This window comes from Emys orbicularis, chromosome 4 (assembly GCF_028017835.1).
Source record: "Emys orbicularis isolate rEmyOrb1 chromosome 4, rEmyOrb1.hap1, whole genome shotgun sequence".
Classification (NCBI taxonomy): domain Eukaryota; kingdom Metazoa; phylum Chordata; order Testudines; family Emydidae; genus Emys; species Emys orbicularis.
This window is the reverse complement of record NC_088686.1, coordinates 70353881-70366379: the sequence shown is the minus strand read 5'-3', so window position 1 is coordinate 70366379 and position 12499 is coordinate 70353881. Positions and strand designations below refer to the sequence as shown.

The 12499-nt window shown below is 47.3% G+C and overlaps 1 protein-coding gene across 1 annotated transcript in view; it reads left to right on the top strand.

Moving 5' to 3' along the window:
* Nucleotides 1-12499, top strand: part of GALNT16 (polypeptide N-acetylgalactosaminyltransferase 16) — a 123557-nt gene that overhangs the window by 93436 nt on the left and 17622 nt on the right. Inside the window, exons 7-12 of the mRNA XM_065403230.1 lie at nucleotides 702-823; nucleotides 3085-3172; nucleotides 4953-5037; nucleotides 6271-6374; nucleotides 10903-11029; nucleotides 12205-12297. Of these exons, the coding sequence (XP_065259302.1) occupies nucleotides 702-823; nucleotides 3085-3172; nucleotides 4953-5037; nucleotides 6271-6374; nucleotides 10903-11029; nucleotides 12205-12297 (619 nt within the window). The remainder of the gene's footprint in view (nucleotides 1-701; nucleotides 824-3084; nucleotides 3173-4952; nucleotides 5038-6270; nucleotides 6375-10902; nucleotides 11030-12204; nucleotides 12298-12499) is intronic.

The following is a 12499-nucleotide window of genomic DNA, read 5'->3' as shown; positions in this document are numbered from 1 at the left end:
AGGGTAGCGGCCTTACATGGCATCCCAAGCATCGGGGGGGGGGTGTGTGGAAGATGGGGAGGCATTTTTGGGAGAGACTGGCATCATAAAAGAGAAGAGTGAAAAGCAGTGAGGGGCCCTGAAAGTCAGGACAAGAAGCTGGAGCTCAAAACACTGGAAGGGGTGAGAGAGCTAGGTGAGAGATTGAGAGACGGGGGTGGTTGAGCAGAGTGACAGGCAAGGAAGCTGATTGTAGCAGCTGTGTTTTGCATGGACTGGAGAGAAGTGATGTGGGTGTCAGGGAGGCTGAAGAGGAGGAGGTTCCAGTAATCAAGACTGGAGGTTTAGAGGTGTGGACAGAAAAAATAAAAAAGCCCATGCCCCTAGCATGTCTCCGACTCCTGTGGTGGCATGGACCTGGCTAAGGCAGCTCTATGCCATCTGGGGAGGCCCCTCTAGTAGGGGCATTCCCTGCTCCAGTGGGCAGATCCGCTGCGTTTATGGCCCATTTACACTGTTAGAGCAGTGTAAAGAGTCCGGCTTGTCCTGGAGAATCAGGCCCCCTGCACCAGTGTAAATGGCTACACAAGGTGCAAGGCAGTGGAGAATTTGTATTTTCTCTAAGTTGTAGAAGTTCAGGGCTTTCCCTCCCTAATCTCCCCTTCCTTTTACTCTCTGTCCTTTCCACTGTCTTCCCCTCCTCTGCCTGTTCCTCCTCTTAGGGCTGATTCGCTCTCGAGTGCGAGGGGCTGAGATGGCGATGGCTGAGGTTCTCACCTTCCTGGACAGTCACTGTGAGGTGAACAGTGAGTGGCTGCAGCCGATGCTTCAGAGAGTGAAAGAGGTGAGACCCCCCCCCCCATCATCTTTCTCATCTCACACAACCCCCGCCAGGATTTAGCTTCTTTTTTCCTGGCCCTGCCAGGCAGCTGATAGACAGCACCATGCACATTGTGAGCTTCAGCATCGAGGGCAAGCATCCAAATGCCTCCCTGTCAAACTCAGATGTTTTTAAGAGGAGTACGGAGCCTAAAATATCCAGTGCAACTGGCACCTGCTGTGTATTACTGAGACTCTTACTGCAGGGCCCCAGCACTCTCCTGTTGTGGGGACGGGGATGTTAATAGATGGGAGGGGAGATTTGTGAAAATCCTTGTGCCGCTGACTGCTACTTTAATCTTCCTGGATACTTCTTCCACATCCCCTCACATGTAGACAACACACACAACCTCTGCACGCACTGCTGCTCCCTTTCCACAGCCCCCTTCCAACTGCTGAACCTCCCCCATCCCCTAAACCCTCCTGCTTTTAACACCCTCTGCAACAAGCACCGGGCCCACAAAACCACTTCTCAACACAAAGTGCCCCCAGGGACGTTCTTTCTGAGGTTCATTGGAGAAAGGATTAACCCCAGGGCAGAGAGAGTGGAATATCAGACAGCAGCGTTGGCAGCTCTCGCCCTGAATTCGCCATGGGGTCGAAGGGAGGATGTGACAATGCTGCTGAAAAACCTGCAGTGAAAGAGCAGGGGGGTGCAGAGGGGGACTGATCTCTCTGCCACCTGCAAGTGCCGCATTCGCCTTCTCTGAAGAAAGGAGCCCATGAAGTAATGGGGCCCAGGAGAGGAGTGGGAGGCACTTGCGCTGCTGCACATTTCATATGTCTGCTCAGTTTAGTATCAAGGGGAGGAAGAAGGTGAAACCTTAGAACTTCTTTTTAAGCCTGTTCAATAAATCCTCCATCTCAGTAGCCCATAAATGTCTACTTTACTTCTGCTCGTAAAGTCAAGCTCCTGGCAGGAGCAGCAGCAGCAGCACAGTGATGGTGTCTCTGCAGATGGGACTGAGTAGTTATTAGCAGGGATGGATCTGAGCTGCAAAGTTTTTGGACCCTGATCCAATCTGTTTAGAGTTCTGGGCTAGGATTTTGGTTCAGCCCATTATAGATATAGGCGTCAGTTGCCATGTTCAGATCTAGGTCCAGGTTCAGATTCCAAACTTGCCCCAAATTTTGTAGCTGTTTCTGTCCGGGGGTTTGGTTCACACCTATCTCTAGCTGTGAGGAGGCTGGAATGTCAGGCCGCCTGGATAGATGGTAACAGAACACAGACCATAGAAGGGCTGTACTCCGACACTGCTGTTGACAGCGCTCATGCGCTGGCAGAATTAACTCATGCCCGCCCTGTCACTGTCGATGAAAAACCAAACAGCACACCCAGGCTCAAGGCCTGAGTACAGGCCACAGCAGAAAAAACTTGTTCTGAGAACAAGTGGCTGTGTGATCAGAAGGCTAGAGATAGTAGTGACAGACAGATGGCTAGGTACCTCCATCATTACCAACTCTCTCAATTTTATCGTGAGGGTGGAGATAGCTGGTGTTTTTCTTAAAGCCTCAGCTCCTGGAGTCAAGAATCTCAGCTTTCTTTTAATACAAAGTAAATTTCTAGCCCCCATGGTTGCAGAGAATAGCTTGAAAATGTGACTGGAGTGCTCCCTAAAGGTTCAAAAACCAGAAGGCAAATAAAAAGCACCCAATATTTCTTTATTTATTTTAAAAATCTCATGATTTCTAAGTCTGTCTCATTATTCTCAGAGACTGGTCAATCATCATGAGTAAATACTGTGTCTCCCTTTGTGGTTTATTAGTTGGCTATGTGGCTGTTTTGGGTTGGTAATGAGAATTTTTTTATTTTATTGGCCTTTTTGTTTTAAAAAAAATTGAAAGAATCCTGGATACCGATTCCTGCCTTTGTGACAGGGATATTAACCTTTGAAACTGGGATCCATGTCATGTGATTGGGGCCAGGAAATAAAGAGCTATCACTTACCAGTGCTCCTGTGTGCTAAACCCATATTACAAGAGGGCCCTTAGTTCCATTTCCCTGTGTCATAGATATGAAGTTGAGCTGACAGTTTCCCTATCTGTAGACATGTGCAGCAGCCATGGATCTGTTACCCACATGGGAGGTAATGAAGAGTTGCAATGTAATATGCTGATGTATTTTTCCCCGTTGCGGTGTGCATAGCCTCATGTTTCTGATATCCTGTTCTTTTGCCAGCCCCCCAAGAGAGGCCTGATTGTTCTCCCACTCTTCTGTTCTCACAGGATTATACCCGAGTGGTGAGTCCAATCATCGATGTGATCAGCCTGGATAATTTTGCCTACCTGGCAGCCTCAGCCGATCTGAGGGGAGGTGGGTAAGGCTAATGGCTGGGATAAGTTAGACCTGAGGGGAAGGTGGACAAGGACCAGCTAGTGAGTGGCAGCAATAACAGTGCTCTGCTCTTTCTGTCCAATGTGTTTTGCTGCTTGGAAGGAACAGCTCCAGTGGAGAAGAGGCCATGGAGCAACTTGGGGGTATGCAGAGAGGCTCTCCCCTCACTCTGTGTAACTGGCCCTGCATGTGGATGCTTCAGACACAAGACAGTAGTTTTTTAGGACTGAAGGTGGCTCTCTAGGAAAGGTCTGCAGGCAGATCGCAGGCCAGGCAGGTATTCAGGAGAGGTGCCAGAGGCTGACCCTTACAATGCTCCAGACCAGAATTCCCAGCTCCCAGTGACACCCACAGGCACCCAACCCAGCCCCTCCTGCTATTGTTGAGCCCTCCAGTAACCCTGCAGATGAGCGATCAGAATGCACCCTGCTTGCTCTCCAAAACTCACCGCACACACACCTGCCCATCCCAAAGCATGCAGGCCAACCCCCCTCACAACCACTAACATCACCCATCACCTGATGGATAAGTGATGCAGGCAACCCCCCTCCAGTTGATTAGCGCTCCTTCTACTCAGCAGTGCCTAAACCCACCAATAGGTCCCTCAGGTTAGGCCCCTAACCCCCTCCCCCGGCTGTCAAAACTGCCTGCACCCTCTCCATGATTCCCCCAGTCAAATGCCACCATCAGCTTTTGAAACCCACTAGTATCACAGATAGACTCCTGTCAGATGCAGAGCCCTCCTGCCAGCGCACTGTGCTAAGCAGACGTCAGAGCTTCCTTCTATCCCTTGAAGAGCATCCCAAGGCCACACCTCCCAGCCGCCAAATCCTCCCACACTAGCCCCTGAAAAACATTCTCAACTCTCTTCCTAGCTGTGAAACCCTTCCACTACCATCCCTTGCCCCTCCAACGTCGTCTGGCTCAACTCTCTCTCCCTTTCAATAGTGAATCCCACTAGCCAACACCTCCTCTCACCACCCTCCCTGCCTTTAAAACCCACCCAATTCATGGGTGTCCATTACCTGGCAGCATTTTAAGGATTACCCATAGCTCAATTCAGAAATGTGGGACAACTCAACAAGTGATAGACTTGGGAAAACCAATGGCAATGCACTGGAGCCTTTGTTCCCAGAAATACACCGTCATCCCACCAAGAGTGCTGATTAAACTTTGTCACCCAAAGAGGCGTAAGACGAACTGACCAGACTGCAGCAGCCCTGATTATCGCCTCTCACCCTGACAACACACTCCAGAAGATCTGGAAAGTAGTTGAGCACAGACAAGTATTGCTAAGGGAGGGGAGCGCCTGGAGGGACTCCAAATGGTCCAGCAACATTTGCAATGTTGAAGGCTCTTGCTACTTTGGGGCACGTGTGGGGTAACCTTGGGAACTTCTGCTCACTTGGGTCACTGGTGGCCTCATGCATTTGCAGGTCCAGTGTGCCCGGCTGCCTCCTGCTGGTTGATGTGAAGGGTAGTACTTGCAAATCTGGTGTGGCACCTGCCACAGGCAGATGGGGCTGAGGGGGCAAAACAGGCACCCTCTTAATGAAGGCATGGATCTGTTTCCAAGGCTAGTGGAAACCTGTGTGTGCAAAACAGTCACCAGGACCAACCAAAAAAAAAAGGAGGTTTGCAACATCCTGTTAGTTTAATTTGTTGTTCCCCTGATGCCCTTGCTGCAGATTTCCTGAGTATTCTAGTGGCCGGCATTGTCTTACTCTATTGGCATCCCTAGTGTTTCTTTTCTTCTCAGGGTTTGACTGGAGCCTTCACTTTAAGTGGGAGCAGATCCCTATAGAGCAGAAGATGTCCAGAACGGACCCAACCCAGTCCATAAGGTACCAGTCTCTGTTGGGGTTGTGCAGCCCTCTCTTTGAATGCCATTGTTAAGACTTCATCTTTGCATCAGGAGTGCACAAGAACTTGCCTTGTGAGGACAAGATACCATCGCAGTCGCTGCAGATGCTGTGTGAGGCATTTGTCCTGTGAGATGTTTGAAGCAGTCATGTGACACGTGTGAAAGCTGTAATTTATCAATTCACTACTCCTTGAACAATGTAAGAAGTAATGATTTTAAGTTAAACGCATTTACAGACCGTTGCAGCCCCTTCAATCTGTCTACTCACGTGGCCGCTATCTCTCTAGTATCTGAGTGCCTCACAGACTAATGAATTTATCCTCTCGACAGCGTGTGAGGTCTGGTTGTGCTATTATCCCCTCTTATGGATAAAGAATTAAGGCACAGAGGCTGAACAACTTGCCCAAGGTCACACAGGAAGTCAGTGGCAGAGTCGGGAACCAAACCCAGTCCAAGGGCTGAACTACAGGATCATCCTTCTTTCCCAGCTTTGAATGTTCAAGTTTTTGACTGAGATGGGGTGGGGCACATAATGGCTTCTCTGTTGGCCAGTGTCGTCACTAGCTGGTTCACTACTGTGTACAGAGCTTTGAGAAAACTAAAGTGTGAAAAACGCTGACAAAACCCCCAAATTCTTGTCTATTTAGACAGCAAGATTCTTTAACTATAGCACCTAGGAATTGGAAAGCATCTCTGTAAATAGTTTGTGAGCCCTGTAGTGGTCCTCACTGTGTCTCATGTTTCCGAAACCACCAGACCCCTGACAGAACAGCAGTGGGTATCTGCAGCTGAGCCTTAGTAACAGTCCAGCAGTTGTTTGGATCCCACTGTGCCCGTGTGGTTCCTTCGTATTGAGTATGTTGTGCAAAGAGCAAAAGACACAAGACTAACCTTCTAAATACTGTGATAGAATCTAACAAGGGGAGGAAGGTGGGTCTATTGGTGAAAGCACAAGACTTGGAGTCAGGAGATTTGTGTTGTATTCCCACCTCTGCTGCAATTTCATCATGTGATTGAGGTGAGGAACTATGTCTGGCCAAATTTTCCTCATCTGTAAAATGGAGATAAGGATAATGGCGGTGGCGCAGGGTTACGAGGCTTAATTAATGAATGTTTCTAAAGTGCCTTGTGAACTTCAGATGAAAGATCCTGTGCAAGGACAAATTATTATTATTGTTTTGTTATGTATTTGCCCTTTCTTCCTTCTCTCCAGAACACCTGTCATAGCGGGAGGCATCTTTGTGATCGATAAGTCCTGGTTTAACCATCTGGGAAAATATGACACTCAGATGGACATCTGGGGAGGAGAGAATTTTGGTGAGTTGTGAAATTAGTCATTGCCCTCTCTTTCCCCCCACCATCTCCCTCCTCACACAGAAAGTGACGCCAGGAAATCTTTGTCAGACAAAATATGCTTTCCTGTGGGCATTTCATGTAATTAATATATTACTTGCAATCCACAAAAACACCCCGCTCCAAAGATCTGTGTATCAATGTAAGGTTCTAGACATCAGACAACCACAGTGTCAGTCAGATCTATATTACTGGCTCATGTGTATATCAAAGATATAAGCTCTTTAAGGTAGGGACCATCTTTTTGTTGTATGTGTGCACAGTACCTAACAGGACAGGGCCTTGATCCTTGAGTGGGGCCTTCTAGGTGCTACAGAAATACACATAAATAACAATAATATCTGTGGTACTTAACATCAGATCTTTGGGAGAGATTCTCTTTCCTGACCCACTCCATAGTCATACAAGTCTTCAAGTGGAACATCACCACCATTCAACCTTTCTATAGACATCCCTTCTTCCCCTAATAAAGGTGAGTTCTTATCCCATGACAATGGCTTTGAAATGTAGTGTTCCTAGTATGTCAGGCCTCTTTGGGAGTGGAAGCTGGGTACAGATACTCATAATGAAGACTCTTAAACTGGGACCGAGCTCTAAACCCTCTGAGGAATATCTTCCCAGGTACTGTTATTTCACATAGCAAAGCTCTGAAACCTGCTTCCCCAATACTACCAGAGGTGACAATTCGAGGCATCTTTTTATCCCAAACGAGATGATGCCTTGTGCTGTAGAATCATCACATGTAAGTGAGGGTTAGAGAGAGCAGCAGAACTGAAAAGAGGAGCACAGAGAAATCAAGTATTTGGGGCTCGATTAAAATGAATTGCTGGTGAGGGAGAGTGGAATTAAAATAATTAATTTATTTGTCTTTCCTGTTAACTGAAATGAATCTGTACATATCTCTTTCTGTGTTTCAATACCTCTTGTAGTAATAAAACCGCTCCCTCTGGCCTGACTCTCTGGAACTAGAAAGTGATTTTGCTCACTATTTGAGCAGTTCCAAGCATGGCTTGTCTGCAGTACATATTACTTGGGATTACCTAAGGAGCTTAGAAGAGTATTTTCCATTAGACGGAGGGAACCCTCTCTAAGACACATCGGAAATGATGATCTGTCAGAATTCAGACATGTGGCAGTAGGAGAATCATTAAGAATATGATAAAGCTGCCACAAATTTATTCTGTTTGCATTATTAATTAAGTTGCAGATAAATCCCCTTTAAAAGAATAATGCATCCCGTGCTTTCGGCTTCTGAAAGGATAAACTAGGAACGGGGAAAACAAAGTTGCAAGGTGGAATCTTTGTTGTAAAGATCTGATGTCGGGTTACTCAATACTATATTTCTTCAGATTTCCATAAGCCTCTGTTGATGCTCATCTCGTAAATTAAAATACAATATAAAGCTCATTCCACCTTGACACATAAATTATATGTCCATTAGATAATAGGAGGATAATAAAATAGAAAATGGTAATGGATATTTTTCATTTTTGTTTTGTTTATTGAAAACCAGGTTTTTGGTATAAGAAAAATCTTGATAATGTTTTTTATAAAATTTTTATTAAAAATGCCACATTTTTTCATGAAAAACAAAATATTTTAATGTCAACCATTTTTTTGTGGATTTTTTTTTACTTGCGAGTGAGCAGGGTTAAAAAGGAGGCAGAGTATGGGAGGCAAGTGCATATCCGAAGGGATATGGTAAAAGGATGCTTCGCTACACACTCCCCTACAAAATCTTGCTCCAACTAGGAGACAGGAGTAACTTGGTAGCTGGATGCAAGCACTCCAAGCCGAGGAGGTCGATTTGCCGCTGTCCTCACAGCGGGGTAAGTCGGCTCGGATACGTCGAATTCAGCTACGCTATTTGCGTAGCTGAATTTGCGTATCTTAAATCGACCTCCCCCTCCCCCCCCCGTAGTGAGGACGTAGCCTTAGAGGAAGTGGAGAAACTCACAGTGCTTGAGTGATCTAAAACTGCAAAGCACTTGGAAACATACAGTACATAACAATCCAACATATGCCCCAGGGGATGGGCTAAATCACCTAGTAGATCTTCTCCGTCTCCAATTTCTATTCCATATTTGAAGGAAATAAGTCAGAATAAAATGATGTATTGTTGTGTGAACTGCATAATCTTTTTGTCCTTTTTGCCTACTTTCAAGGATCCTGCTGCTTTATGGATATGGAATAGATACACTCTCTCTCTGCGTGCGTATGCGTGTGTGTGTGTGCGTTTGTGTCCGTCCGCGTCCACCTAGAATTGAGAACTGTCTTGGTTAACTGAACAAACTGGCTTCAGGATTTCACGATGGATACGTTTGATATAGTTATTAGGATGCAACCTGGCCCAGAATGAGTCAGAACCTAGTTCCAGGAGTGAAAAAAACAGTTGGATACAATCCCAGAAGAAACGTATAGCTTGGCTTTTTTCAAAGACCTTCCCTGCCTATGAGGCTGGGGAGCTTTCTTCTGCTGCTTGTCTCTCAACTGATCCCTGTTGGGCACAGACTGTCTGGGATGTATGAGAGGAATCAAAAGATAGCAGTGAAAATGTGACTTATTAACATTTTCTCCGTTACTCAGAGGCAGAAGTAGAAGCCATTTTAAAAACAAATAACCCACTCGTGTTAAACAACCCTGCCCACTCCTTCCAAAGGAGCTGGACTGGCAATCTGGGGGTGGGAGGCCTGAAGTATGGCAGCCATGGGGCCTGCATGGCAGATTTCAGGCTGAAAGGAATTTTTTTTTAACTTCTTAATGTTGTATCTCCTGCCCCATGGCCTGAGGAAGACCCCAGCAGGAGCGGTGCCAGGGTTTTTGCCGCCCTAGGCGGCATCGCTCCTCCTCTTAGGATTCGGTGGGGGGGGTCCTTCCACTCCGCGTCTTCGGGGCACTTTGGCGGTGGGTCCCGGAGCGAGTGAAGGACCCGCCACCAAATTTCCACCAAAGACCCGGAGCGGAAGGACCCCCCGCCGCCGAATTTCCTTCGAGGACGGCAAAATGCCACCCCCCAAATCCTGCTGACCTAGGCGACCACCTAGGCTCGCCTAGTGGAAGCACCGGCCCTGGACCCCAGGCGAGTAAAGTTTTTGAAGGAGAATCTATATGATCTGAAGTCTCTGGAGGGCCCCATTGTTGTAGGGAATCTTATGTAAATCTCTCCAACTCCCCAGTTGACTTTTTTGCCTATTACCCTTCCTCTTTCGTTGCTTTCACCTCCATATGAAGCGCAAGTGGGGAACCCATCCAGTGTGGCACAGTGATTAAACTCGGAGGGGGGGACAATGACGGACAGACTCATAATCCTTAACAAGGGCCTGTCTCTTCTGTGATGCAAATGAGCTTCTGCACATCAAAGCCCCTGTGTTCCTACAATTCTTAACAAAATGTTGAAATTGACTTCAGGATCAGCTAGGTTTCTGTAAGCAGTGTGTGTGTGTGTGTGTGTGTGTGTGTTTCTCTCAAATAAACTGGACTGAATTCTGCTCTTGGGAGAGGTAACTTTGAGCTGCAGCCCAGTGTTTTCACTCCTCTACCATTTTTGGCAGAGCCAAGTGAGTTGGGAGCATTATAATGAGATGGTGTGATACAACTGAAACATTAATGTGAGATGTACCGCAGCTTCTGGGATTCCAGGGGCCAGGAGAGGAGAAGGGCAGGGGAGATACAGTGTTTAGATGGGCAGTGGTGGCCAAACTTTGCCATGCCGAGGGGCCACAAGCACCTGAGCTAAGCAGACATATTTAATTGGATATAAATAAACCTGATCAGCTGGGTTGTTGCCCTGAAATTAGAGGGAGAGAGCAACCATGGCCCACACTTGGCAACTGTGTATGATATGCTCTGCTTTGAAACTGTACTCCAGGGTGATGTCAGTGGGGGTCTGGCAAAGGAAGCAGGACTCCAGGCATGGACCGCTTAAGTAAACCAAAGCACCTCCCTGACTCCTCTTCTCACTGTCATTTCCTATTCTCTCTCACATATCCACCCTTTTCCTAAATCTGTTCCTTTCTCCCACGCACCTACTCTTCCCTGTAGACTTGGCACCCATTCTGACTTCTTCAGGGGTGTCTGTTTTCCTGGGGCAGCCCCATCTCTTGTAGACAGGGCTTGTGGGCCACTGAAGTCTAGTGTAATGTCAGCAACATCTGTTGCCAGAAGCCATTCTAAGTGTCTGGCAGCCACAAGGCCCAGGATAAATGAGTAGGTCTCTTGCTAAAGGGATGGTCTCAGAGAAAGGAGAGGGACAGGAGGAAGGTTGAGAAGTCTGAGAAGGATCAACTCAATTTTAACAGAGAGACAGGTTCTCTTTCCATCAATTCATCCTTCCTGGTTTTACTGTGGACTGTGTCTATGGCATCTACGCAGAGAAAGGAGGCAAAGCCATTCAGGTGCAGTGTATGAGGTGACATTTTTTGTTGGTATTCTAGGAAGTTTTACTTGTATTGCTTGTCTGGCTGTACCTTCTGATGCTTGGGATCTCTTCCAGAGCTCTCCTTCCGAGTGTGGATGTGTGGTGGCAGCTTGGAGATTGTTCCCTGCAGTCGAGTTGGCCATGTGTTCAGGAAACGCCATCCCTATGACTTTCCAGAGGGCAATGCACTGACCTATATCAAGTAGGTGTTGGGATATCGCAATGGCAGATGGATCATCTTGATATTTAGCATGTCTAAATAATCCTATATCTTTCTTTCCCCCTTTCCCTTTTTTTTTGCCTGGGGATTCAGGGAGGATGGCACGTGATTGAACATTTAACAAGATTCAGCCTGAAACCTCCTGCCTAGGCAAAGAAATGGTGTAGGTGCCCACTGCATAAAGCGTATCCCCTTCCTCTGGAATGCTAACCCAGAAGGACATATCCTCAAGCTATGGCTACACTGGCGCTTTACAGCGCTGCAACTTTCTCACTCAGGGGTGTGAAAAAACACCCTCCTGAGCGCAGCAAGTTACAGTGCTGTAAAGCGCCAGTGTAAACAGGGCTCCCAGCGCTGTAAGCTAATCCCCTCGTGAAGGTGGAGTACCTGCAGCGCTGGGAGAGAGCTCTCTCCCAGCGCTGGCGCGCGACCACACTTGCACTTCAAAGCGCTGCCGTGGGAGCGTCCACACAAGCTTAATGCATTTTAACACTCTTTAACTTCACACCTTTAGACTTGGTCTGTGCTTAAAATTTAGGTCAATATAGGTACATCAGTCAGAGGTGTGAAAAATCCACACCCCTGACCAATACAGCTATGCTGACCTAACCTCCAGGGTAGGCACAACTAGGTAGACAGAAGAATGCTTCCGTCGACTTAGCTACAATTGCTCGGGGAGGTGGATTACCTACAGCGATGGAAAAACCCCTTTCGTCACTGTAGGTTGCGTCTACACTGTGAGGTTATGCTGGCATAGCTGTGGCGATGAGTTAACTTTCCCAAGACCTGGTCTACACTTAAAAGTTAGGTTAATATAGCCACGCCCCTGACTGATGCAGCTATACCAATCTAACCCCCAGTGTAGGTGCAGCTGTGTGGACAGAAAGGATTTTCCATTGACAAAGCTACTGTCATTTGGGAAGGTACTTTTCCTACACAGCCAGAAAAACCTCTTCCATCATCTTGGGCTGCATCTAGGCTGCACGGGCAGAGCTACGGTGCCACAGCTATGTCAGTATACTCTCCATAGCGTAGACATACCCTAAATGTCTCCATGAGCACGTTCCTAAGTTGCCAATGTTCCTTTATCTCCAGCTCTTGGGGGAGCTGCCGCAAGCTACTAGCACTCAGCATAGCTTCTCCTTGCCCACCTGCAGGAACACCAAACGCACGGCAGAGGTGTGGATGGATGAGTACAAACAGTACTACTACGAGGCCCGGCCTTCTGCCATCGGGAAGTCATTTGGAAGGTAAGCAGTCCCTGAGCCTGGCTAGCAGCCTTCCTGCTAATCGGTTTGTTCACTGGAAATTGCTTTCGCACTTTCACTGGGAGAGGGTAGAGAAAGGCTAAGGGCAAAGATGCCCTGCCCAGCACTATCTCAGAACCACAGCTCAAATGGCTGGTTAACAAGATTTACTTTTAATTTACTTTATTTTAAATGGCAACATATG